Consider the following 24,559-nt stretch of genomic DNA (forward strand, 5'->3'; position numbering starts at 1 on the left):
GAAAATCTAGGACAGGCAAAACTTTTTCCAACCAAAGGGTGGAAAAAATTAGCACAGTGGTTACCTGTTGTGGGAGAGGGGACTGAGGGGCAGGAGCATGAGAAAAATTCATGGGTTGATGGCAATGCTCCTTATCTTGATAAGGGTTTAGATGACACAGGTGTGTCATCTGTGAGAACTCCTCAAATGAATGGCATGCTTAAAATTTTGTGCATTTCGTTGCATGCAAGTTTTACCTTAAAAAGGAAAAAAAAAGAACCACAAACGCTGCTCTCTAAAGTATGCATTCTAAAGTATGTGAGGGCGAAGTGTACCAATGTCTACAACTTTCAGATACATTTAAGAAAAGATGGATTAAGGATGGACAGGTGGATAGGTATGTATACGATAAAGCAATTATAACAAAATGTTATTTGTAGAATCTAGATGGTGGGTATATAGGCTCTCACTGTAAAATTACTTCAATTTCTCTTTGTGGTTGAGATTTTTTCTAACAAAATGTTGGAAAAAATAAGAATGAAGCAGAGGCAGGGGTTCACGGTTGCTCCTTCCAAGCCTTGTGGGAGCGCTCCCCCCACTCCTCCCCACCTCCCCCAAGCTCCTGTCTTGTGGCCTCACCATGGCAGTGATCTCGTTAAAGGACTGTAAGTACTCCACGATGCGGGACTTGTGTGCAGGTTCCACTCGGGCAAAGCAGCGGGCTGTGCGACAGGCGTGGCGCTGCTGCTCGGGGCTGAGGTCATCGAATTCGCGGCCTGTGTAGGCCTTGCCCACCACGTCCTCTGTGTCCTTGAAGATGCCAAGCCGACGGCAGATCGCCACAGCCGTGCCTTTGTTGTCCCCTGTGATCATGACCACACGGATGCCTGCCTGGTAGCAGCGTTTGATGCAGGCAGCCACCTCAGGCCTCGGAGGGTCCAGCATACCCACGCAGCCCACGAAAGTCAGGTCCGTCTGTAGGGAGGGAGTAGGTGCCAATGGGGCCTAGGCCCATGATCAGCTTGCCACTCACCCAGCTGCTGCAGGTAGACACATGCTCCGGCCCTGGGCCTGCCTGGCACCCACCTCATACTGTACAAACTTGCTGCAGTCATCCAGCTGCATGTCTTCCCTCCTCGGGGGCGCGTCCCGGGTGGCCAGTGCCAGGCAGCGCAGCGTGTCCGAGCCTGAGCCCCAGTCCCGAATCTTGGCTAGGATCTGCTCCCTGGAGGTGGTGTTCAGAGGGACTGTGCGGCTCCCTACTCGGACTGAGGTGCACCGTTCGATCACACTCTCAGGAGCCCCCTGCAGCATTTGGGAGGGGGCAACTCCATCAGTCAGGACCCCTCCCCTCCCTCCTGACCAGTTGAGGAAATTGAGGCCCAGATATGGGGAAAGGCCACCCAAGGGAATGCACAGCAAGGCAAGGGCTAGAATCCATCCTTTGAAAGCTCAGAGTGGAAACCAAGTGGGCCCCACTGTGAGAAAACCCAATGGGAATGGGGGGCGGGTCATGGCCGCCAGGGTGATGAGAAGACTGCTGCAGCATTTTAGGGGTGGTTCTAGGGTGGCAGCCCTCTTACAGCCCTGCCTCCCTGCCAGCCTGGTGCTACTGGGATCCCAATTCTGTAGCGGGCTCAGCAGGAGGCAGGCTGGGCCCTGCCTGGGCATCAGAAATAGAGCCATGCTGAGTGTGTGGTGGGTGTGGCTCTGGGAAGGTGGTCTTGGGGGTGGTAGGCTCCTCAGTGACCTTGAGATTTCACCTCGGACCTCACCCCATGCCTGGGAATAGCCTCTGAACACTCCATCAGTGCCTCTCTCTTTCCCCAACAGGCATTGCCACGCTTTCAAAGCAGCCCAAGCTCCCCATTCAGAAGCCTTTCATTTTAAAAGGGGCTAAAGTCACCACTGTGGGGAGAAGTCAGGGGTCTGATTTCCTACTTCAGGTTCCAAAGCAGCCCCAGGAGGTGCTGTGGGTAGAGGTCTGGGGATGGGGATGATTCCTTCCCTCTCTGGGGGAAGACAGGCACCAACCATCTCAACACCCCCCGTCGGAGGCAAAGGGCTTTCGACCCCTTCCAACCTACCCCTGCTATTCAGATGGGGAGACCGAGGGCCTCAGAGGAGCACGGGTGACCCCTGGGGTAATGTGGCGAGGCAGTGCCTCTTGGCCCAGAGCTGGGACATGGCAAGGGGCAGGCCTCAGCTCCTGTCCCCGGCTTTATGTCCCCCAAGTCTGGAGCCTGCTCTCAGTCGCCCAGGCAGGCTGGCCACCCTCGTTCTGGATTCACTGATTTGACAGTGGGCCTCACACCGCCCTGCGTCTCCCACAGCTGCAGCCTGTGACTCTTTAGAGGACTGGAAGCCAGGTACACAGGGGACCCCAGGGATACAGAGGCCCCAGGCCAGGCAGGCAGGTCCCACCTTCACAAACATCTTGCTGCCCTGGGCCGCCAGGCCGGGGCGGGTAGGCGTGCAGTACACCGACATCGACTTCCGGTCCCGGGAGAACTCCAGGGTGAACTCCTTCCGCATCAGCTGACTGATGACCTGTGGGGACCAGGCTGGTCAGGGGGTGAGGGGCAGAGCAGTGACTCTCACTGCTTTCTCGCCAGCCACTCAGCCCCATAGAGAGCCTCTTGCTATGGTGGGATGGTGTCTTTCCCCCTCTGACCCTGGGGTTTGAGGCCTCCAACTCCCTCTTCAGCCCCAGAAATGCTAAAAAGTTGCCAATTCCTCACCATGCTGTGCATTTCCCAACTCCAAGTCTTTGACAACACTCAGTCTTTTCCTCTTTTCTTCCTAGGCAAGTATTACTAGGGTCTGATCTCCTTCCTTCTCCCAGAGGCCTCCTAAGACTTTGCTCTTCTCGCTCCCTTTTCTGGATGCCCCAGAAGGTCCAGCCATGTGGCCTGTGGCCCAAGCACCATGACCCTGCTCACCGCGTTGCAGGCGCCGGCACGTTCCACTCGGGATAGGACCTGCAGGTTGGTGTCGAACACGTTCATCTTCTCCACCAGGCAAGTCAGGGCCGTCTCTGTGGCTTCTCCCACCTTCTCATACACGCCCTTGGCCTAGTGGGGCCCAGGGTACACAGAGTAAGGGGAAGAGTCACACGTGTCCCTTGCCTCCACCACCTTTCATGTGCTCATGAATGCCTCCCGGAGCCCCGCCGGCCGAGACCTCGCTCCTGAGTTCCAAGCCCACCTGTCCAATTGCTGCCTGTTGGACTTTGTTCTTTGGGGACCCGCAGGACACCTCCTCTCCCTATATTTGCCACTTTAGTGACAGTCCCAGCCAGGAGAGCAACCAGAAGCTCTACCCTCTTTTTCATCCAGCCAGTTACCAAGTCCCAGGATTTTGGCTCCTAAGCTTCTCTCCGACCTATGCTTTCTCCCATCTTCCTGAGGCCCTAGCCAGCATCTCTCTGGCCTGGTTGACCACATAGGGCTCCGTGGCTCCGGTTCTGCCCTGTCTGTCCTGTCCTCCACACAGACGCCTGGGTGGTATTTGCACATGTAAATCCGACCATATCACTCCCTCGTTTAAAACTCTCAGTGGCTATCTACTGGCCTCAGCCTGGCATGGGGCCTGACTTGGTTATGACCACGTTCTTCCCCTCAGACAGGAGCAGCCTCCTGCATGCTCCACGCCACTGCTCCAGCCACAGGGAAGAGCATTCAATGCCTCAATCACATCAGGCTGTTATGGTCTGTTGGCCTTTTCTGGGCTGTGCCTTCTGCTTTAAACACCTCCCTAGTCCTGCTCCTCAAGGCACCCCTGGCCCTTCAGCCCCTTACATTACAGTTCCCCACTGTCCAAGAGCCCAGGGCAAGTTTCCAAATCCAGTCGGGAAAGAGGGCAGTGGTGTTGGGGGTGGCAGTGCTCCTGGGGTGTGGCACTCCAGAAGGGCAGGTACCACTACTCCTAGGAGCTCTGAGACTCTGGGAAAAGGGTTTGTCCTGGGGGCTTGGATACCAGGGGGATCATAGAAGGGAACAGGGACCCACCTCGTTGTAGTCCAGTGCGGAGTCGTTGCACAGGGCACAGATGGTCGCCAGCTCCACCAGCCCATCGAACTGCCCGCAGCGCACCGGCTGCTCTCCCTGCAGCCTGAGGAGCCAGGCGGTCAGTACGAGGGCCTTGGCCCCGCCCTTGGGATGTGCCCAGGCTTTGGGCCCCGCCCCCAGGAGGCCTGGCCCATCGACCGCTCTCAGAGCCATCCTGCGTAGCCCTGGCCACCAGGAAACCCCGCCCACCCATGCCCCCTAGCCCAGCACTCACACTTGGCCCTCTGGGGCGTAGGTGGTACCCGAGATGGTGAACTCGTGCAAACGGCACGCACCGGCTTCTGCCTCGGCTACCACGAACATCTGGGGATGGGGAGCACAACGGCATGAGGAGACGGCCCTCACCTCCCTCCTCCCCAGGGCAGCCAGTCTGAATAAAGCCTGGCCCCAGGTTGGGGTCCCGTGGGTCCCCATTGGAGCCAAGGGCCTTCCCATAGGCTCACAAAGGTGCAATGTAAGAGTACATAGTCCAGGTTGAGGCAGGGCCCCTCTGCTCTGCCCTGGTGTGTCCAATTCGGATTTGTCCATTTGCTCTAGACCCCGGAGTGGTTATAGGAGACTCTTCAGTGTTCTGGGGCAGCTCTGAGCTTGACAGAGCCCTGTCCTGAGGCAGTAAGCCTGAGTCCTTCCCCATCTTGCAGTGTGACCTCTGGCTGAGCACCTGAGCCTGTTTCTCCACCAGTAACTTGGGAAGAAAGTGGGATCAGCGTCCAGCTGCCCCTCTTTTCCCTTCAAGGAGATGAGTTCCTAGACTCCAAGGGAGGAAATCCACACACCCTGTTCTTGGGCACAGACCCCTCTTGCCCAAAGGTGTCCAAAAACAGTGAGCTCCCACCCGCAGGGCCTATTGGGTCACCCGGCCCCTACCTGTGCATCTCACAGATGAGGGATCTCCCCTCCCAGGGCAGCCCGTTTCCTGTCTGTCAGCCAGCTCTGCCAGGGAGATGGTTCTTGCTTCCTGGAAACTGCCTCACTGCACATTCCCACCCATTGGCCAGCCCAGCACCCATCAGGTGCTCAATAAATGTCCCTTCCTTTGCACTCTCCTCCCTGCTCCTGGGGGCTGCCCTCCAGCCAGCACAGCCCCTAAGAAGTCAGGATTCTCAGCCCATCATCCAGCACGTAAGACTTCTACAATGTCCCTGTACTGTGCTTTTCAGTCAAGGACCACTGTTCAAATGAAGTCCTACCAGGGATTTTAGCAGGTCAGGGGCTGCGAAGCAGTCAAGCCCCTGGTGCCCTCTCCCCTATGGCGGCCTACGATGGGTTTCAGTAAGGCTTTAAGGTCTCAGATACAGAGCCCAGTGGGGAGATTGTGGGAGCAGGGTTGGGAAATCCACAACCTTCACCATCACCTTACCCGCCCCTCTGCCCTATGGGCCTGATAGAGTCTCAGCCAGAATCCCTGGAGCACGTGGGTAGCAGGCCCAGGATCTAGGATCAAGTACCAGGGAATGAATAATTCCTGCCTTGGCTCTCCCCAGGTCACTGGAGCTGGCGTATCTGATGACAGGTGTGGAGCATAGAGAGTCGTGGTAGAGCGGGATAGAACCTGGGTCCAACCCCAGCATGGCTCAGATGCCTAGGGCTGTACTTGACCCTCTCCTGAGTCCTTTATGGTTACTGGGCAGAGCTTACATTCCAAACTTCAGATGAGGAAACTGAGGTTGACAGGTGGGCAATAACCTTCCAGGGCTCTACAGTGACCCAAAGGTCCTAGTGACACATGCCTAGCCAGATTTTGCTCCTCTGCCCCATGAAAACCTGAATCTGTCCCCCACCATGGGGCATCCTACAGGTTCTCTTCTCCATCCCCAGCCAAAAGGAGCCAGGGAAAGACCCAGAGAAGGAGCCCAGGCTGCCGAGCAACACACAGCAACAACAAGCTGGCTATGGACACTCACCCGGCAGACAGACATCTGATTGGTGGTGAGAGTGCCTGTCTTGTCGGAGCAGATGACCGAGGTGCAGCCCAGGGTCTCCACAGAGGGCAGACTTCGTACAATGGCGTTCTTGCGGGCCATGCGCCGTGTGCCCAGCGCCAAGCATGTAGTGATGACAGCTGGGAGGCCCTCGGGGATGGCGGCCACAGCCAGGGCCACCGCAATCTTGAAGTAGTACACGGCTCCTCGGAGCCAGGAGCCGCCGTGTGCTGGGTCGGCAAAGTGGCCAATGTTGATGACCCACACGGCCACGCAGATCACGGAGATGGCACGGGACAGCTGTCGCCCAAACTCATCCAGTTTCTGCTGCAACGGCGTCCGCTCTGGCTCCACGGCCGCCATCTGGCTCCGGATCTTACCCAGCTCTGTGTTCAGGCCTGTGGCCACTGCCACACCCACTGCCTTCCCAGATGCGATGTTGGTGCCCTGGCCGAGGGACAAGGGAAGAGCTGTTTAGCATCCCAGCAAGAGCCCAGGACCCTGACTCCTTCAGGCCAGGGTAGGGCTCTTATCCCCGTTTGGCTCTCTTCCTCTCCATGCCACTTAGTGCTCCTGGACTTAGGCGGCTGTGTAGTATTGAGTTATTACTGTTATCCCCATGGTAGTGCCAGCTCTGTGAAGGCAGGGACTTTGTTCAGCGCCACACCCCCAGTACCTAGCACGGGGCCTGGCACAGAGGAAGCGCCAGGCCAACGTTGACAGTATAATCAACCAGCACAGCACAGCACCAACCCGTCACAACAATGCAGTCACGCAGGAATGTGACTGTGATCCCAGATAAACCACGGGTAAATATTTACTGAGGAATCCAGAAAACTTGACCTTAAGTCCATCCATTCCCAAGGCCTCAGTAAAGTCCTGGGCAGCCAGGACTTTAGGGCCAGTATTTAAAGGCCAGCCAGCCTTGAGCTGCCACGTCCACTTCTGAAAAATGGTCCAACAGAGGCCCAGGGCACAGCTGCTCTGGGGACACTAATAGCTCAGCACCCCTTCAGAAAGGGGCACTGTGCTGAGGCTGGACAGAGGGTGGGTACTTGTGGCAGCCTCAGCTTCTCTTCTGCCTTGAGCAATGCAGCTCCCGCCCCCCACCTGCAGGCCCCTCAGCTAAGAAAATGACCTGCAGTTAGCTAGAGCACCCTCCTTAAAAAGCTCCTTAGCTGACAGCTGCTGATTCCTGAGCAGGCCCCTAGGGTCCCCTCCCCACCCCAAGGCTTCCCTGCATGTAGGCAGGGCGCTGTCCCCAGGAAGAGCTCTGGATGAATATCGTTTTCTCCATTCCTATTCACTTCCAGGGAGGTTCTCTAGCCCATTGGTGCCCTGGGCCACTGCCCACTGACCTGCGCCATCCTGTGGCTTCTGTGCTCGGCTTCAGGCTATTTCTCGGCAGCCTGTGAGTGTCACTAGTCAAGTCCCTCTGAAGCCCCAGGGGCAGATCACTCCCACTAGGGCTGAACCCATCACTCCCCCTGAGAAGAGCCAGGGGGGCCTGGCGTCGTGACTTGAGGGTTGGTTTTCCCATTGGAGAAATGGACTGTTCCTGTCATCCTCGACCACTTTAGCGACCCTCTTCCCTGCTAGAAGATTCTCTGTTGAGTGACTATAAGCAAACTCTACCCCTCTCCAGATTAAGGCAGGATAAGCCTAGCAGGTAAGAGGAAAAGCTCTGGAATCAGAATGTCTAAAGCCACATCCCAGCTCTGCCATTCACTGGCTGTGTAACCTCAGGCTACTTACTTAACATCTCTGTGCCTGTCTCCTTACTGGAAAATGTAGATAACGAAGGTGTTGTGATGATTAAATAAATTAATATAGTCACAGCCTTCAGTAAACACAAACTATCATTTTACTATAAATTTGTATGTATTGCCAATAATTGATGATGTTCGTTCCTGTAGGGCTTTAACTGACTCATCTAAGTGTTATTCTTTTTATTATGACTGTCCAGGCAAAGGCCCAAGGACTTACAGAAAACAGCAGGTTCTTCTTGTCCTGGTTCACAGCTCTGGGATCTGGGATGGCATCTGTGTGCTTGGTCACGGACACGGATTCACCTGGTCATGGGATCAGAAATATGAAGCCCCAGTGAAGACACCCCCATCCCCTGACCCAGCCCCCACTCAGCCCAGCCTCGGGCCTCACCTGTCAGGATGGACTGGTCCACTCTCAGCGTGGTGGACTTGATCTCAACGAGGCGGAGATCAGCAGGCACTTTGTCTCCCACTGTGGAGAAAGTGGCTTGGCTGAGTGTGGCTTGGAGCACACACACCACCCCCCCAGGTTCCTGAGAAAGCCAGAAAGGCTCCCAGGAACCAAAGCAGGGGCTGGGAGGCAGGGCCCTAAGCTGTGATGCCTCAGGTGGACCCTGTTCCCTGTCCCCTGGCCCACGGTCTCATCTGTCCAACAGGGTTTGGGCCAAAGAGCTTTGGAGAGATCTACGTATATAGCCAGAAAGATGTGGGCAGAGAGATGGATGGGCTCACCAGCATCACATAGTGAAAGGATGAGACCCCCAATGTACCTGCCACTTCCACGATGTCCCCAGGGACGATGTCCCGTGCACGGATCCTCTGCACACCACTTCGGTCAGAGCGGATCACCTTGCCCATCTCAGGTTCATACTCCTTCAGAGCCTCAATGGCACTCTCGGCGTTGCGTTCCTGCAGAACACAAGGCAGGCAGCCGTCTGTCCCTGCTGGCCCCAGCAGGCCACCCTTTTGGAGTGACATTCTTGGGGGTTGGGATGGAGCTGGAAGGAGAAGGACCTGCAGGACTCTAGCACCAGGTAGAGGTCACCCCCGGCAGCCCAGCCCCAGCCTCATGTCTCCCACCTGCCACACGCCCACGACTGCATTGGCCACAAGGATCAGCATGATGACCAAGGGCTCCACGAAGGCTGTCATGGTCTCCTCGCCCTCCTCGAAGCAGGCCAGGACCTGCCGGGATCAAAGCTGGTGACTTTGGGCCACGCTGTGGGCCAGGGTCTGCTCACACTTCTTTTGTACCCTGGGTATTCTGTCTGCTCTCCTGCTTTGGGGGAAGATGCCCCTGGGAAGCCCTGGGCTTGGAGAGGGGTAATCTGAGAAGGCCTGTGGCTTAGGACACCCAGCCTCTGCAGGTAGCGACCACCACAGCGCAAGTCCCACCCGCCAACTTTCAGGGACATGGGGCAGTTGTACAGCTGACAGCTGCAGGCCTCACTGTCTGCCGGGCTGTGGCTTTCCACGTATGGAGCCCATACCAGCAGAAGCAGTAGCACCTGGGAACTTGCTAGAAATGCAATTCTTGGGGTCCATCCCAGACCTCCTGAGTCAGAAACTCCAGGGTGGACCCAGCAGTCTGTTTTAACGAGCCCAGTTGATCTCGCTAGAGGCTCACCCTCGAAGTCTGGTGGCCAGAGAAACATGATTCCAGCCAGAGCCCAGGCCTGAAGGCAGGAGGCGCAGTTCAAGTCCCACCTCTTGGTCTAACTGGGTACTTGTCACTACCCTCCACTGCCTCAGTGTGTCCAAATGTACCAGCACCCTCTCGGCTCAGTCATTTTAGGATAGACTTTTTTCTCTGTAAGAGTCCTCGGTTTCCACAAGGACAGTAAGTGACCTGGAGGGCCAGAGAGCTGGCTGGAGGGAAAGAGTTGGTCCCACCCAGGGCCCCAGCAGCCACTCCAGTCCAAGTCACCCAGATGAGGTCTCCCCCTCAGGTGGGAGCAGGAGTCCTGTCCACCCTCAGGGCAGCCATTACCTGCATTACCCTTGGGTCTCTGCTACTGGGTCCCAGATGACAACCGCTGTCTCCCTCCCACCACTCCACCCTGGCCCCATGGCCCTGTGGGTCCAGGAGGGGTCTGCGCAGCAGGAATGGGGCAAAAGGAGGCTGCATGAGGTTAAGGCCTGACGTCTTCTGAGGGGCATAGGGAGCCACAGAAGGGGCTCTCAACCAGGGTGATTTTGTTTCCTGGGGACATGTGGCAACTTCTGGAGACTTGCGTGTCACAACTGGGGGTGCCACTGGATCTGGTGGGTGGAGGCCAAGTATGCTGCTTAATACTCTATGGTGCATAGGAGTATTAAAGAATCATCTAGTCCAAAACAAAGAATCATCTAGTCCAAAATGTCAGTAGTGCTGAGGTTGAGAAGCCCTGTGCTAAAACAGGAAGGGGCAGGGTCGATGCTCTGACAGTCAGGGTGGGAGAGATGGGATTGGGGTGCGGGGGGGGGGCTGAGAGTGTACACAGGGAAGCTGACATCTGAGCAGGGCAGGGGTAGGCAGGGGTCCAGGGATGCCAATAGCTGAGAGGACAGTCCTGTATCCAGAGCCTGGGCTCTGAACACTGCCCCGACCTGGCTTCCCTCTCCCACTGCTGCCTGATGCCTTGGGAAGGGGCCCCACTTACAAAGGAGACAAGGGCGGCCAGCAGCAGGATGCGCACCAGAAGGTCCTCAAACTGCTCCAGCACCAGCTCCCATAGGGACTTCCCTGGGAACAGGAACGCGGTGTGAGGCCGGGGCCCCTGACCAGCTGGCCTGCCCACAGTCAGAGCTGGGACAGCCTCGGAGACCACCTGGCCTACCCCCTCCCTGCCATTCAAAGAGGGAGAGCCCAAGGCCTGAGAGGCACTGGTGGGTGATGCTCAGGGGCTTAGTAGGGTTGCGCTCTGTCAGGGAGGGGAGGACACAACGTGACAGTGAATGGCCCAAGGTCGTCACCCAGTGGACTTGCAGCCGGCCCTGGCACAAGACTCACCTTCCTCGGTCGGGAGCTCTGCGGGATCCAGCAGCCGTGGGATCCATGAGGAGACAAGAGAAGACTGGGTTACACAGTAGGGCCTTGGAGGTTCTGAGCAGCCCCTCCCACCGTGCCCACCTGGACCCCCACGGTAGTTTGGATAAAGCCCCACAGCTCTCCGAAGTCACAGAGTGGGTGGTCGAAGCCCAGATGCTTCCACCCTCACCCCACTCCCAGCCCACTCTGGTTGAGGAAGGCCTGGTGTGGCCTGGCTCACCTTAGGACAAGACCAGTGCCAAGAGAGCCCTTCCAGACCCTCCAGGCTAGCCCCTCTCCCACTGCACAGAGGGGAAACTGAGCAAACTGGGTAAGGGACCCCGCGGTCACACAGCTCCTTCTCAGATGGCTGCCCAGTCCTGTTCAATGCCCCCCACCCCTACCCCTCGAATTTTGAGCATGGGCTTGAGCTGCCCGATGCACCTGCTGCTCCAGGAGCACCAGGATGAGATCTGAGCCCCAGGCCACCCGGTGCTTCCCCTGGACACGGCCACAGCAGCCAGCATCCCAGGCGGTGAGGAGCCCCGCACGGTCAACTCCCAGAGGCCCAGCCGAAGCCCTGCCCCCTCTTGTCCCTTGCTCCTCCGAGGACAGACTCCGGGCCAGCAGCACTGCCATCACTGGGGAGCTTGTTCAGGCTCTGAGGCCCCACCCCAGGCTGGCTCTCCCTTCCTCGTCACAGGTCCTTGCATTGTCCACCTTTTCTTGGCTTGCGTGCCCGCCAATCATCTTTCCCCGCGGTGGCTCTCTCCCGGGCCACCTGTTTGGAAGGTCTGGGGTCTGCACCTGGCAGCCGAACCATAGAGGGTATCCAGCAGCCCACTGGGCCGCAGGAATCCAGGAGGGAAACATATAACCTAAAAATACACTTTCTAGCATTTTCACCAAAGTCCTATTTTAGGCAACGGCTGACATTTTCCGTGGAAAATGTAATCTCCAGTGTCCTGCGTTGAGATTAAAATCAAACAGACTTTTTCCTTCTGATCTATTTAGCTGAAGGGAACAGGAAAGGCAGGGGGAGGGCTAGGCCTGATTTCTGGGCCAATCCTCCAATGGAGTAGGGTCCTTGAGAGGTTGTCCCTGCCATGCCCCAGCCTCAGCACAGAACAGTGCGAGCCTCAGGGCACACATGGGCCTGCTTCTGCTGTGCTCTACCCAGGAGACTCCTAAACCCTTCACCTCTGCGGGGATCTTCAGGGGTCCCGACCAAAGGGAGGTTACCTATAAGCCTTACCTGAACCCCTCCTGCTGTCTCCCTCTCCCCTCCCTCGGTCAGGCACACAGTGCCAAGGCCACTATATTCCTTAGGGTATTTTTTCCTGGGCTGGGACAAGGCCTGGGGTTGGGAAGCTAGCCCTCTCCCCCACTCTCAAGTTCTTCCTCTACCCTTCCATGTGTCTCCCCTTCTGCTCTCTGACCCATGAGCTGACCCAGGACCCACTCTTTGGTGGTCATTATGCTGTTCCCCAAATACAGCAGGTCCTCAAATAACATTTTGTTCAATGTCGTTTGGTTATAATGTCGGTAAGATGCCACAGGAACTTAACCCGTTTCTATCGATAAGCCGATGGTAAAATTGATTTTGTTATATGTCGTTTTGCCACAGTTTCAAGAACCTATAGACCTTAGGTGAGAATTTACAGTACTCCCACCTTGTAGGCACACAGTAGGACGCACTTCCCGGCCTCAGCGTGACTTGTGAAACGAAGGACCTGGGTTAGTTCCAGGCTGTCTCACTGAACTGCTGGTGAGACTCTGGAAGGTGCCGTCCAATAGAACTTGTGTAACGATGGAAGAGTCATAGAGTGCGCTGTCCCACACAGCAGCCACTAGCCACAGGGGGCTACTGAGCACTGGGAATGTGGCTACTGTGACTGAGTAGCTACATTTTAAATTGTACTTAATTTTCATTCATTTAAATTTAAATAGTCACATGAGGCTAGTGACTGGCTGTTGTATTGGACAGCACAGGTCAAGAGCTCTTTGTCCCTCTGCTACAGAAACCGGCAACCTGTGAGATGGTGTCTGGTCTGTGAACCTGAGTCACAGAGTGCGGGAGACACAGCGCCCCCAAGTGACCTGCCATTGACATGCATATGAGTGAGTGAGAGAGGACCTCTATTGTTTAAAGGTGTTAAGATGTGGGGGTTGTTACAGCAGCATAGCCTAGTTGATCCTGACTGACACCCCCTTCTCCCCAAACTTGGCTCCTACCACAAGGCTCCCCTTCCGCTCCCTCCCACTATCCCTGGGCGGGGCTTAGCCAGCCATGAGGTCACAGCAGACAGCCTGCCCATCCTGCATGTGCATATACATGTGCTTCTGTCCTGCCTGAGCTGCTGGCTCCCCGTGGCGCTCTGAGCCTCATTTGTAAGATGGGGGGTCCACCCTACCCTGAAGGGCTGCTGTGAAGATTATCATTAATATGAATAAGAACCCCATTTACTGAGCACCTACTATGTACCAAGCAGTGTGCCAGGTGCTTTATCTCCATTATCTCCAAAGGTAAATGGGAGGGCACTGTGTGCTGAGCTCATGAGAAGGTGCTCGAGATAAATTACAGCAGAATTATTAATGCTGTGTGTCAGATGCCACACTAACTCCTCAGGTGCATTACTCTCCTGTGATTCCCAAACAACTGGAGGAGAACACAATTATTATTCCCATTTTACAGAGTAGACAACTGGAGCCCAGAGAGGTTGGGTGACTAGTTCACAGTCACACAGCAGGGAAGTGGAAGCGGCACGAAGGGTTCTGAACTCTGGCTGTCTGGCTCTCAACCCCCTGCTCAGAACCTGCCGCACTAACTCCTAGACTGTCTTGCCTTCCCACCCTCATCCCTCTGACTCCTCCAGCCAAGGTCACCTGAAAAAACGTGTGTCCATGTCCTGATTATATGACTGGATGCTCTCATTCCATCAACTAGCTCATACCTCTACTGTGGCCACAGAGCCACTAGCCAAAACCATCCCCATCCAAAGGATCTGCTGTCCTCGCAGGGGGTGCCAGCTCAGGCCTGGTCTGCTTCAAACTCCAATCCTGCCAAAACCCTAGATGGTCAATTCTCCTCTGGACTCAAGACTGAGTCCCAGGGCTATGGAGCACCCTCCCAGCCCTCCCCAGGCATCCCTGCAAGATACTGGTTCCCCCTTGCAATCCAACCAGGTGGCATGTAGTGGGGGAGGGCTGAGCCAATTCCCCTTGAAATGGTGGCATTGGGCCCTCGGCAGCACCAGATGCCCATTTGTGCCAACTGGAGCCCATACTGCCCACCTCAAGGTGCCATCCGCCAGGCTGCACAAACGAAGGCAGTAACTGGAGGTGCAGCTCCCTCCAGGTCCCGGCTGGGCCAGCCCGGGGGCATGCAGCCCCCATTGTTCTTCTGGAACAGTAGACCTCTGGACCTCTCACTAAAGGCCTCTCCCAGCTGATCTCTGCTCTGGGTCACTGTTGCCAGACTGAGCTGGCTCATGCCCACAGATGCCTCGTGTGGGGCTAGTCTTCGAGGAGTTGGGGGGTGGGGTGGGAGTTAGCTGTGGGTCCTGGGGGGGAAATAAGGATGTAGTCACAGAAGCTTCGGGGTTAGAGCAAGGAGTCTGGTCCAGAGGGCTTGAGTTCAAATCCTGTTCTCTCTCTTGCTTGTTCTGTGACCCCCTGTGTGCCACAGTTTTCCCATCTGCAAAATGGGGATAATCATAATAACTACCTCATAAAGGTGGTGTGAAGATTAAATGGCATGCTATGCATAAAACACTTAGAATATGCACAGCACGCAGTACACGCTCAGTAAACATTAGCCATAATAATAGTTATTAGAATGTAAGCTCCGTGACAGTAGGACTTTATCAAGTGCAATGTCCCTAGCATCTGGAACAATGTGTAGGGGCTCAATAAAAATCTATACATGAATGAATGACCCTGTCTCTGACTGGCTTATAGGCCTTCAGTGGCTCTCCCTGGCCTGTAGAATAAAGACCCACCTTAGCATGGTCTTCAAGGTCTTCCTAGATCTGCCCCAGCCTGCCCTTCCAGAATCACTCCTGTATCTTAGACATACGTCCATCCATCTGCCAGCCAACCGAGATGCCATAGGATTGCCACCAACTCCGCTTGTTTCCCCCGTCCAAGATTTTGCTGGGGCCATTCCTTCTGTGCAGGATACCCTTCCCCATCTCCTCATCTAAACCCCAGACTCCCAGGAAGGCTTCCAGGGGCAAAGCCCCCTCCCCTGACCACCCTGCCCTCACTAGTCATCAGTATGGGGGCCGTCCCATCTGACTGGAGAACCTTCAGGGAGGAGCTGAGTCACCCCTGCATCCACAGAGAGCTTTGCAGAATTGTTTGCTCAGTTGTCCACAGCTCAGAACTCGGGAGAAGGTGGTACAGGGCCAGGGCTGCCCCCAGGATCCGAGTACCACCTGCTCCCCTAATTTCCCCCTCTTGACTCCTTCCTTCTCACAACATTGGAAACTGGTATTTCAGCTTCTAAATGTCAGCTCCAGTGGGGAGAAGCTAGTGCTTACCAAGGTCTTCCTCAAAGGTAAATTTACAAAGCAATTAAATTGTCACTTGTAAAATAAAGAACAGGCCCTACCTGGGCAGCCCCGCCTAGTCCACCTGGCCCTGCCCAGGTCTCCAGGGCCCACCTAGAGTGGACAACCTGGCCCTGCGCTGCAGGGGGCCTTGGGAAGTATGTCCTGCTCTCCAGGGCCCACAGTCTGCCTGGTTGATCTGATACTAAAATACCCAGTGAAGGCTTTGCTCAGCATCGGTGTGCCAGCTGTGCTGTGGGCAGACCTGGCCCTGCCTCAGAAAGCTCCTGTGGAAGGGGATGGGAGGTTCCAAGGGGAGAGGCCTGATGCTGTCCCTGGGAGGGGGCTCTAAGTTTGCCCAACAAGGGCTCGAAAACCAGAGTGAAGTGTGAAAGACTTGGAGCTTCCAAATTCCTGCAGACAAGCCACACCTCAGATCCAAAAGTCATTTCACATCTGCAAGGCCCTAAGGGGGTCTCAGGACCCCATCTCAGCTCTACTGAGAACATAGAGCCCAAGGAGAGGCAAGTTTGCCTGAGGCTGGCCACTCAGTTCTCTCTCCCTCCTCCTCTCGCCTGGCCCCACTAATCTTGGCCTGGTTTCTGTGGGCTTCCCAAGAGTTCCAGTGGCCACCTGGGGCCTGTGCTAAAGGCAGGAGATAAGACCATAGCCGACACTGCTGGCAGGAATCTAAACTGGGCCCAGGCCTCCCACCTGGCAGCCCTGGGGCCCTCATACCCACTGCACAGATGGGCTGTGTAAGGCCCAGGAAGTTCGCTCCAGCCCCCATCACAGCCCCTCCTTTAGCTCCCCTAAAACAAGACCACCCCGGGGACCTCCCAGAGTCTCTCCTGACTCCCACATCACTGGGCTTTCCAAGGCCCTTGGGTGCTGGCCCGCTTAACAGGACATGCCTGACCAGTCCTACATCCTGCTTTGGCCCATGTCCAGCAAAGGTGATGGGCAGCCCATTCACTGACATAGGAAATCAGATAGCTCCCAAATATCTGAAAAAAAGCCCAACCTGACTCAGAAGCAGAGAAATGTAAAGTAAAACCATGAGAGGACACTTTTCTATCAGATTGGCACAGATTAAAATGTCGAAGAGCGCTCTGCCTTGGTGAGGTGGTGGAAAAGGCAGGCAGGATGGTGTGACTTTATGGAGAACAATTTAGCAACAGCAGCCAAAAGTTGAATACGCACATCTTTTGAGCCAGCAATTCCACTTCTAGGAATTTATCCTTTGGTGATATTCACAAGTGTGCGAAATGACATGGGGTCAAGGATATGCCTTGTGACACGTGTGATTGCAGAAGCTGCAAACAACCCAAGCGCCCATCGAATCCCAGGTGAAGAAATGCTGGGACAGCCACAGATGAAACCCTGCAAAGCCACTAGGAAGCCCATGAAGCTCCGCACGGCACCATCTCCAAGGGTGACTGTCACGTGGGAAGCAGGGGCGAAACAGCACTAGCAATCCACCCTTCTGTGTAAAAATATCGCAGATCACAGATCCAGATGTGTACATGTGCAGAATGTCTTGGGAAGGAGACACAAGACACGGGGACATTGCGAGTTCCTGGTTGGGGACAAGGCTGGGGAGGCTTTACCGTATACCCTTTTTATACTTTGAATGTTGTTCTGTGTGAACATTTTTTTATTCAGAAAGTAAATTTAAAGGATGTAGAAAGCCCCCCCCCTCCCCTGGCACCTCTGGGACCTGCAGAGAAAGGCAGCCTCACAAGAGATGGGCAAGGAGCCTCCAGCTCAATGTCCCTGATGGGCCTCAAAGGACACATCTCTAGGCTGGGGCTGGAGCTGGGGCTGGGGCTGGGGCTGGGGCTGGGGCTGGGACAGGTGGTATTTTGTGTGTGGGGGTGGACTCCTGGCTGGTATACTCACTGATGGCACAGCTGAAGCCCCTCCCCCAGCTCTGAGGTGGGAGGGCAGGATCCCCAGCCCCTGCCTCCCACTGGCAGAATTTGCAAACTTCAGGACTTAAGCAAATGACTTCCTTGTGGTTTCCAGCACTAACGACCTTGCAGGTGCATAGATTCCTGGGCTTGGGGGGACACTAGTCCCTGGGGTGTTCCCCTCCACCTGCAGGTCTGGCCCACCCCACCACCCAGATTCTGGCCCAAAGCCAAGCCCAGCCTCTTCTGCTACAAGGAGGGACGGTTTGGTGTATATGAACACTCACAAACAACACCATGACATGGGGCCTATTGTAGCCTCGCTTATGATGAAGACACTGAGGCACAAAGAGACAAAGTCCTGTCCAGGATCACAAAGCTGTGAAGGAGCAGGGCTAGAGTCCAAGCCTCCATCAGTCCCACCTCAGAGGCTGTGCCAGTAGAGACTGCAGGACACCCAAGCCTTCTCCTTAGGCAGGTGCTGGGCAGGGAAAGCATGGGGCGGGAAGGGGCAGCTGGGTCCCCTCTCCTCACTTGACCACTTCCAGGGCCCCAAATGCTCGCTGAGGAAAAGCCATCAGTGACCCGAGAGAAGAGCCCTTTGGGGTTTCACAGGGGCTGGGGGCAAAGCTGGAATAGCTCCCACCCAGCTGATCCCAACTCCTAGCGCAGGCACCAACACCAGGTTTCCAGAGCCTGTAGAAACCGTGACCCCCTTGTATAGATACGGAAAGCGAGACCCAGAAAGGGACAGGCACCCAGTAGCAGTTCCACCACTTCCTCTGTGACCTTGGGCGAGTTGTCTAACCTCCTGGTACCTTAGCTGTCTCCTGTAACATGGGGATGACAACAGTTGTTCTTTTCAGGAAGAAATAAGAGATGAAAAGTGCCAAGAACAGTGCCCGGCACGTAGTAAGTGCTCAATGAACACTACCTTTTATTATTACTACTGTCAAAGAACAGAGGAACCAGGGGAGCCATCAACGGGCCCCCAAATTTTCCCAATGCACATACCCTGATGGGCCCTCCTGTCAACGCACACCCACCTCTGTGGACCTACACAGCATCCCAACATCCCTGTCCATCAGCTTACACAGATGCTCACTGGCCAGGGCACCTCACCCAGACAAGAGAGCGTGGGGAGAACTACGGACTCCCTCCTTCCCACTCAGCCCCCCTTCTGCTGGACCAACAAAGACATGGGGGCCAGAAAGGAGAGGTGGTGGCCATGGTCAGACAGGGCTCGATCTGTGTGATTCTGGAGGCAGAACCAAGGGCTGGGTCTCCACTTTCCCTTGAGAATCGGGACTCCCAACCTGGGGGCCACAGTGGCAGCGAAGAGGCTGTGGACTCCCAGACCTGCTGCCCTGACCCCCACCTCCACCCCTGGGTCGGGGAACAGGCCCTGCTGCCACACTGTCCTGCAGCAATGACACCCTCCGTGCCAAGTCACTAATGGGGGATATTAAATAATATTTATCTCCCTAGTTCCTCCCACAGCGCAACTAAATATAGCAAGTAATTTTTTTGAAAAAGGATTTCTGCTCCAGAAAGATAATATTTACATAAGAGGTGGTTTTTATAAACCAATACAAAACCCAAAGCTCCCTTTCTGACAGGCCGTCGTCATTTTCAGCCAGTTGGGAGCAGTGAGACACTCAGGCCAGAGCACCTTCCCCTCTGGCTGGCTGGGACCCTGAAAGGGTGAGGCCCCAAGTCCTGAAAGGAGCAAGTACAAGCTGCACTTTGGGGATGGAGGGGACATTTCTATCTGGACCTCTAAGTCTACCGGTGCACCAAGGGGATGGAAAGTCCTGCCTGGAAGCTACTTGGGGAGGGGATCTCTACACCTTCCACCCTCACAAGGCCTCCAAATGGGCTAGGGAGACATCTGGACAGTACCTGGCACTTGCTGTGCCTTTTGGCAGATGGAGAATCTCACACTCCTTTGAAAATGAGGAAGAAATGATACCTCTCCCGCCCAGACAGCAACAGCGTGAAGGCGCCCTCCTTGCCCAGAGCCGGGCAGGCACCGCTCCGGGTCACCCAGGAGTGAAAGGCCTCCCCAGGCAACTCCCTGAGTGAGGACCTGAATCTGCCACCCCCCGGGGGGTGGGTCTCTCGCCCTAGCGGTTCAAAGCCCCCACCGACTCCCGCCAGCCACATCCGCCTCGGGTTGCAGAAAGAGGAAGACCTCTGGGGGTGGGGGTGGGGGCGCCAAGGCTGCCAGCTGACAAGCTGCACCTTCCGTGAGTTTTACTGAGCCCTCGGGGGAGACCCTGGGGACGGACAGCTGGGAGGCTGGGCCTCGGCGTCCCGGCCGGGTCCCCCGCCAGCCGGCCTCGGTGTGCGCACCTGCAGGGCGCGGGCGGGTGCAGCGCGGCGCGGGGACGCGCCTCTGCCCGCGCGCGGGGTGCGCTAAGGCGGGCCGGAGTGGATGGGGCGCGGGGAGGTGGGGAGCCTGGGAGGACTGCACGGGTCCCGGGGGTTGCGGGGAGGGGGAGGGGACGGGGAGCCTGGCGTCCGGTCTCGGAACCCGGAACCCGCCCACCCCACCTCCCGCCGCGAAGGTGGCCGCGCAGCCTCGCCGGGTGCCCCGCGAGCATCTGCAGGGGTTTCCGGAGCCTTAGCTTCCTGCCCGCCCGCGGGGCCGAGAGGTGGGGGGGGGGCTACCCCGCGGCGGCGGGGCTGGGGGAAAACGGAGACTGCGGCGCTCGCCGCCCCGGCCCGGCCCGCGCTCTCACCGTTGGGGCCGTAGCGCTCCCGCGCGCTGGTCACCTGCTGCGGGCTCAGGCCGCCCTCGGCGGTCACCGAGAAGTGGCGCAGCACGTCGGCGGCCGGGAACAGGTGCGCCGCCTCCATGCCGCCCGCCCGGACGTCTGCGCCGTCGGCACCGTCGAGGCCGCCTCTACGCGGGGCTAATGCGCGGGGCAAAGGGGGCTCGAGCCCCGGCGGACGCCGCACAAGGCCATGTCCGGGCTGGGACCCTCCCCGACGGCAGTGACAGCGGAGGCCAAAGCCCGCGCCAGGATGCTGCGCCCGGGGCTCCCTCCCCGGGGCGGGGCGGCGCGGGGCCCGCCCCCGCACTCACACCCCTTCCGGCCGCCCTCGGAGCCCGCCCCCGCAGTGCCCGGGGGCGCAGAGGCCGGGCCACCCGCCCATTCTGCAGAAGAGGGAACTGAGGCCGCTGGCGGGGAGCGCGGGGAAGCCAAGGGTCTGTGGCCCAGGGAGCTTTGGCCCCTGTCCGCAGAGCTCGGGACGCCTCCAAGGGCCAAGAGCTGGGTGGGCTTCGGAGCACGGGGTCTCTGAGCTGCCTTCCTTGGAGCCCTCGGGGTCCTGGGAGGCTGCCAAATGGAGTTGTCCTTAGAGGGACTTCCTACCGCGAGCTCTAGTTCTGCAGACTCTCCGTCTAGAGGGAACCCAGAAGGTCTGTGAATAAGCCTGCCTCCGCCCGAGGAGATTACTTGATGTTTCCTATTTTTGATATCCGTGTTCTTCGTTTTTTTCCAAATGTCCAATGATTAGTGGTTATCCGCACACAAGCAGGACCTCTAACGATGAACCGGTATATAAGTAAGTAAACCACTCTTTTTACTGTAGATGCACACCCTTGACCCAGCAGGAAATGTAACTGCCGGGGTAGGGGTGGGGCTCCCTAGAGACGCCTGAGGGGTGGGGTGGAGGCCTCTGGCCAAGGCCCCTGGGGACAGAGGCCCCCCGCAAAGAAGGAGAGGGCCAGAGGAACCCTCCACTGCTCCCTGAGCTTCAGCTGCTCCGGGGGTGCCAGAACAAGGGGCTGCGGGTCAGGGAAGCAAGCTGTGGGGAAGCAGCACCACTCACCCCACCAACAGGAGCAAAGGGAACAGTCTGCTTGGCACTCTCTCCAGCTTGAGAGACCCAGCCAGTCTCACCCCACCTGCCATCTCACCCCCCACCGAGTTGGCTTCTGCTGTCCAGACCTTCAACTTTGGGGATCCACCCTGGCTGCCAGGATTGAGCCCACCCGGCCAGCTGTTCAAACCTCAAACCCTATAGTGCCTCTGCAGCCAGAAAGCCTTGCTGATTCTACAACTGCACATGTGCGCGCGCGCACACACACACACCTGACACATACAAACCCCAGCTTCCAGCCTGGCCCCGGGTTGCTGAGCCCTACCCAGATCATGTGTGCCCCCAGCCCAGCTCTGACCTCTTCCCTCCAGGACAGGGCTGCAGTGTTCCTCCTCTGTCTCCCCTTTGCTGTGCCTCCTTGAGCACAGAGACACTCAGTGATGACCAGCGGACCGAATGATTCAACCTTTCACTGCTGCCTTAGATGGGTCATCCAGACTGACTCCCAGGGCCTCGGCTGGGTGTCAGCGCTCTCCTGTGGAGGTAAGGGAATGCTGGTTTTTTGGCTGTGGCTCCTTCCAGCCTGACATTTTAGATCTCAGAGTCCAATATCCCTGGTATTTCCACCCTGTCTGTTTCTTCTCTTACCACTACGGTCCATAAAGACAGCTCCACCTGACTTCCTAAGTTGCCAGGAAAAATTAGCCAGGGCTAGGTGGGGACAGAGCCCTATAGTTCCCTACTAGATACCCCTCTCCCAGGAACATGAAGCCTTAGGCATTCAAGCAGCTGGGACCCCCCCCCCACCTTTGCCAACCCCGGAGACCTTTACCCTAAGCCTCTCTCATTGTACCCTACCCTCAGGTGTCAGGGCGTTTGCTAGAAGGTAGGGCCAGAAGGCTTGCCTGTTTACTCTGGGAAGCTAGCCTGTGTTCCATTTCTCCAGCACAGTCCAGCCCACCCCACCCCACTCTGCCTCCAAACCACCACAGGCACAGCAAACAGCTGCCAGCAACTTTGGCCCCTACCTGGCAGACTCACACACCTGTCAGCATGCCCACCTGCTCAGCTGCCCCTATGACAACCTCTGGGCGTGCCTCCAAGCTCCCAAAGAATGACACACAGTCATTTCACACTCTACATGTCGGGTTGCTGGTGTGCCCCCCATTGTGCCCTCTGTCAGTACCTGGACAAACAGCTGATGGCCAGGCGACATGGTCACAGGTATGCTGTCCAAAGGACAGGTTTATCTTCCCCACCTCCCAGCTGCCATGCACAGAGAGCTCCAGGCTTAGCACCCAGTCCCAGCTCTTTCTAACTTCCCCACAGGACAGGTGGTGGCAGAACTTACCATCTCTCTGGCATAGGGCATGCTTACCCACCTCACCTGATGGGGCCAGGGTGGAGCATGGGGGGACAGCTGTTCCCTAGAAAGATTTGGACACCTGACAATGAGGGTGTTGCAGGTAGAAAAGCAGCCTGAGTTGAAAGTGAGAAACCTCAGCTACGTGTCAAGGACAGCAATTCAGTCCCTCAGCATGGCTGGATTATAAGGAGCATGAGCACAAGGATCAGGAGGGTATATCAGAGAGGCAGGGCTGGAACACCGAGAACCTTGATTGCCCAATAACACCCTGGATTTTGTTTTGCACTGCAGGCCTTTTAAGCAGTGAAGAGGTGGGGTCAGATTTGCCTTCAAGAAAAGCTTCCTCCTGGAACCTGGTGTGGGGAAGGAATTGAAGGGGATAACAGAGGCTGAAAGGATCCCACATTAGTTCTGAAGAAAAATGAGGAAGTCTGGACCAAGGCCAAGTGGAGACGCGATGGACGACCTGGTAATGGATTAGATTCAGGGATGAGAGAAAGGAAGGAGTGATAGCCAACTCCCAAGTTTCTGGCTTCGGTAGCAAGTACGTGAGAGGTTCAGCCCTGAGGTGGGCAAGCAGCAGGTTGAGGTCAGGAGAGGCGTCAAGGAGTGAATTGGGGGCCAAGTGAAGTGTAAGGTATCTGGGGGACTCCCGGTGGAGGTGTCTAAGGGCAGCTGTGTGTTTGGGGCTGAACTGAAATAGCTGGGAGGCAGCCTGAGCTGGCCATGAAAACTCCCCCGCCCCAGCTGAGTGATCAGGGAGGGCCCTGACCCAGGAGTCACTCAGCATAGGCAGGTGAGCAAAGCCAATCTCTCTCAAGTTTAAGAATTGAGCCAGATATTATATTGAGAGGGCCGTGGGTGCTAAGAGCAGAGCTAGAGAGCTAGAGTTAACATCATCTGAAATATAGCAGTGGAGAGCAGAGAGGAAAACCAAGTCCACGTGAAACAAGAAATTGAGACAAGATACCATATGGTGTCAGAGAGACAGAGACAGAGACAGAGAGATAGAGACTCCCTAATGGCGTCCAAGTTCCTCAAGAGCCTCTACTGTATTTCTGCCCTTGGCTCCCCCAGATTCCACAGGGCACAATTCTGTGTCTTTCCCGTAGACCTGCCGTTATTTGTTACAGTTCAAACAAGTTTCTGTCTTTTGCAACCAAAGGGTTGTGACTAGTGTCAGATAGACCCAGCTTTGCATCTGGGCTCAGCCTCCTTCAGAGTGTGTGGCCTTGGGCAAGACATGTCATCCCTCTGAGCCTCACCTTGCTCACCTGTAATTATTAGTTAGGGTAAGCCAGCTGTTGTAACCAAGGGACCCCAAAATGTGTAAGGACTTAAGCATCATAGAAATTTATTTCTCGGTCACAAAAAGTCCAAAGCAGGTGATCTGCTTGGTGGGCTGGTGACACTGAGACCCATGCTCCTTATGTCTTGTGGCTCTGCCATCTTCAGCATGGTTCCGAGGTCCCCAGACTCATGGACTCAGCCGAAGGACAAAGAGCATGGAGGGTAGCAATAGGTATAGGAACCAGCCCAGGAGGTTATGACATCATCGTCTCGCAAATTCCAAGGGTTAGAATTTAGTCACATACCCACATCGAAGTCAAAGAAAGTTGGGGGCTATAGTCCAGCTGTGCTGGGAAAGAACAAGAAGAGGGTCTGGTGAACAGGCATAGTAGGAGACAGTAACAGGCCTTTCCCAGTGTTGATGGTGGGGGTGGCACAGTGGGCATCCATCCCCTTGCTTGGTTTCCTTTCTGAGAATCTTCCCTGCCCCTCCCTCAGTCCTTATTGTTCCCATAGAGCTGACCTAGATCCAAGGGTGGGCCTGTGACTCTGCCCTAGCCAATGAGGAGCCCACAACTCCCTGGCCCTACAGATTGATTGGTCCCACATGAGCATGTGACCAGAAGTCAGCCAATCAGAGCCATCCCCTTGGATTTTTGTTGCTGTTGTTGGAATATTGGGGGAAATATTTTTGATTCCTAAGGTGGTGGTGAGGTTGCTGCCCTGTAGGCTTGGTGCTGCTGGAAGCCGTCCTGCCACCATCAGGGTGGAATTTGGCTGCCAGCGAAGCCGGCACAAAGAGAAGCAGCGAGATGGAGAAAGGCAGGTTTCTGATGACTTCTACCTGAGATGGGTC

The 24,559-nt window shown here is 56.3% G+C and overlaps 1 protein-coding gene and 1 long non-coding RNA gene across 2 annotated transcripts in view; one reads left to right on the forward strand and one right to left on the reverse strand.

Annotated features, from left to right (window-relative positions):
• ATP2A3 (ATPase sarcoplasmic/endoplasmic reticulum Ca2+ transporting 3) overlaps positions 1–20,247 on the reverse strand; it is a 32,544-nt gene extending 12,297 nt beyond the window's left edge. Inside the window, exons 1-14 of the mRNA XM_081160984.1 lie at positions 19,961–20,247; positions 10,733–10,750; positions 10,383–10,465; positions 8,821–8,925; positions 8,511–8,649; positions 8,132–8,212; positions 7,958–8,043; positions 5,954–6,418; positions 4,264–4,352; positions 3,990–4,092; positions 2,922–3,053; positions 2,404–2,529; positions 1,066–1,284; positions 619–954 (exon numbers count right to left, since the gene is read on the reverse strand). Coding sequence (XP_081017110.1) covers positions 619–954; positions 1,066–1,284; positions 2,404–2,529; positions 2,922–3,053; positions 3,990–4,092; positions 4,264–4,352; positions 5,954–6,418; positions 7,958–8,043; positions 8,132–8,212; positions 8,511–8,649; positions 8,821–8,925; positions 10,383–10,465; positions 10,733–10,750; positions 19,961–20,078 — 2,100 coding nt within the window. The 5' untranslated portion in view covers positions 20,079–20,247. The remainder of the gene's footprint in view (positions 1–618; positions 955–1,065; positions 1,285–2,403; positions 2,530–2,921; positions 3,054–3,989; positions 4,093–4,263; positions 4,353–5,953; positions 6,419–7,957; positions 8,044–8,131; positions 8,213–8,510; positions 8,650–8,820; positions 8,926–10,382; positions 10,466–10,732; positions 10,751–19,960) is intronic.
• Positions 20,248–20,696: 449 nt separating this feature from the next.
• LOC308568477 lies at positions 20,697–23,011 on the forward strand. Its single transcript, XR_014000490.1, has 3 exons — positions 20,697–20,789; positions 21,419–21,590; positions 22,705–23,011. It is a non-coding gene; the product is annotated as an uncharacterized lncRNA (long non-coding RNA).
• Positions 23,012–24,559: the final 1,548 nt, after the last annotated feature.

Source organism: Miniopterus schreibersii, assembly GCF_964146895.1.
Source record: "Miniopterus schreibersii genome assembly, chromosome: 16".
NCBI classification, from domain to species: domain Eukaryota; kingdom Metazoa; phylum Chordata; class Mammalia; order Chiroptera; family Miniopteridae; genus Miniopterus; species Miniopterus schreibersii.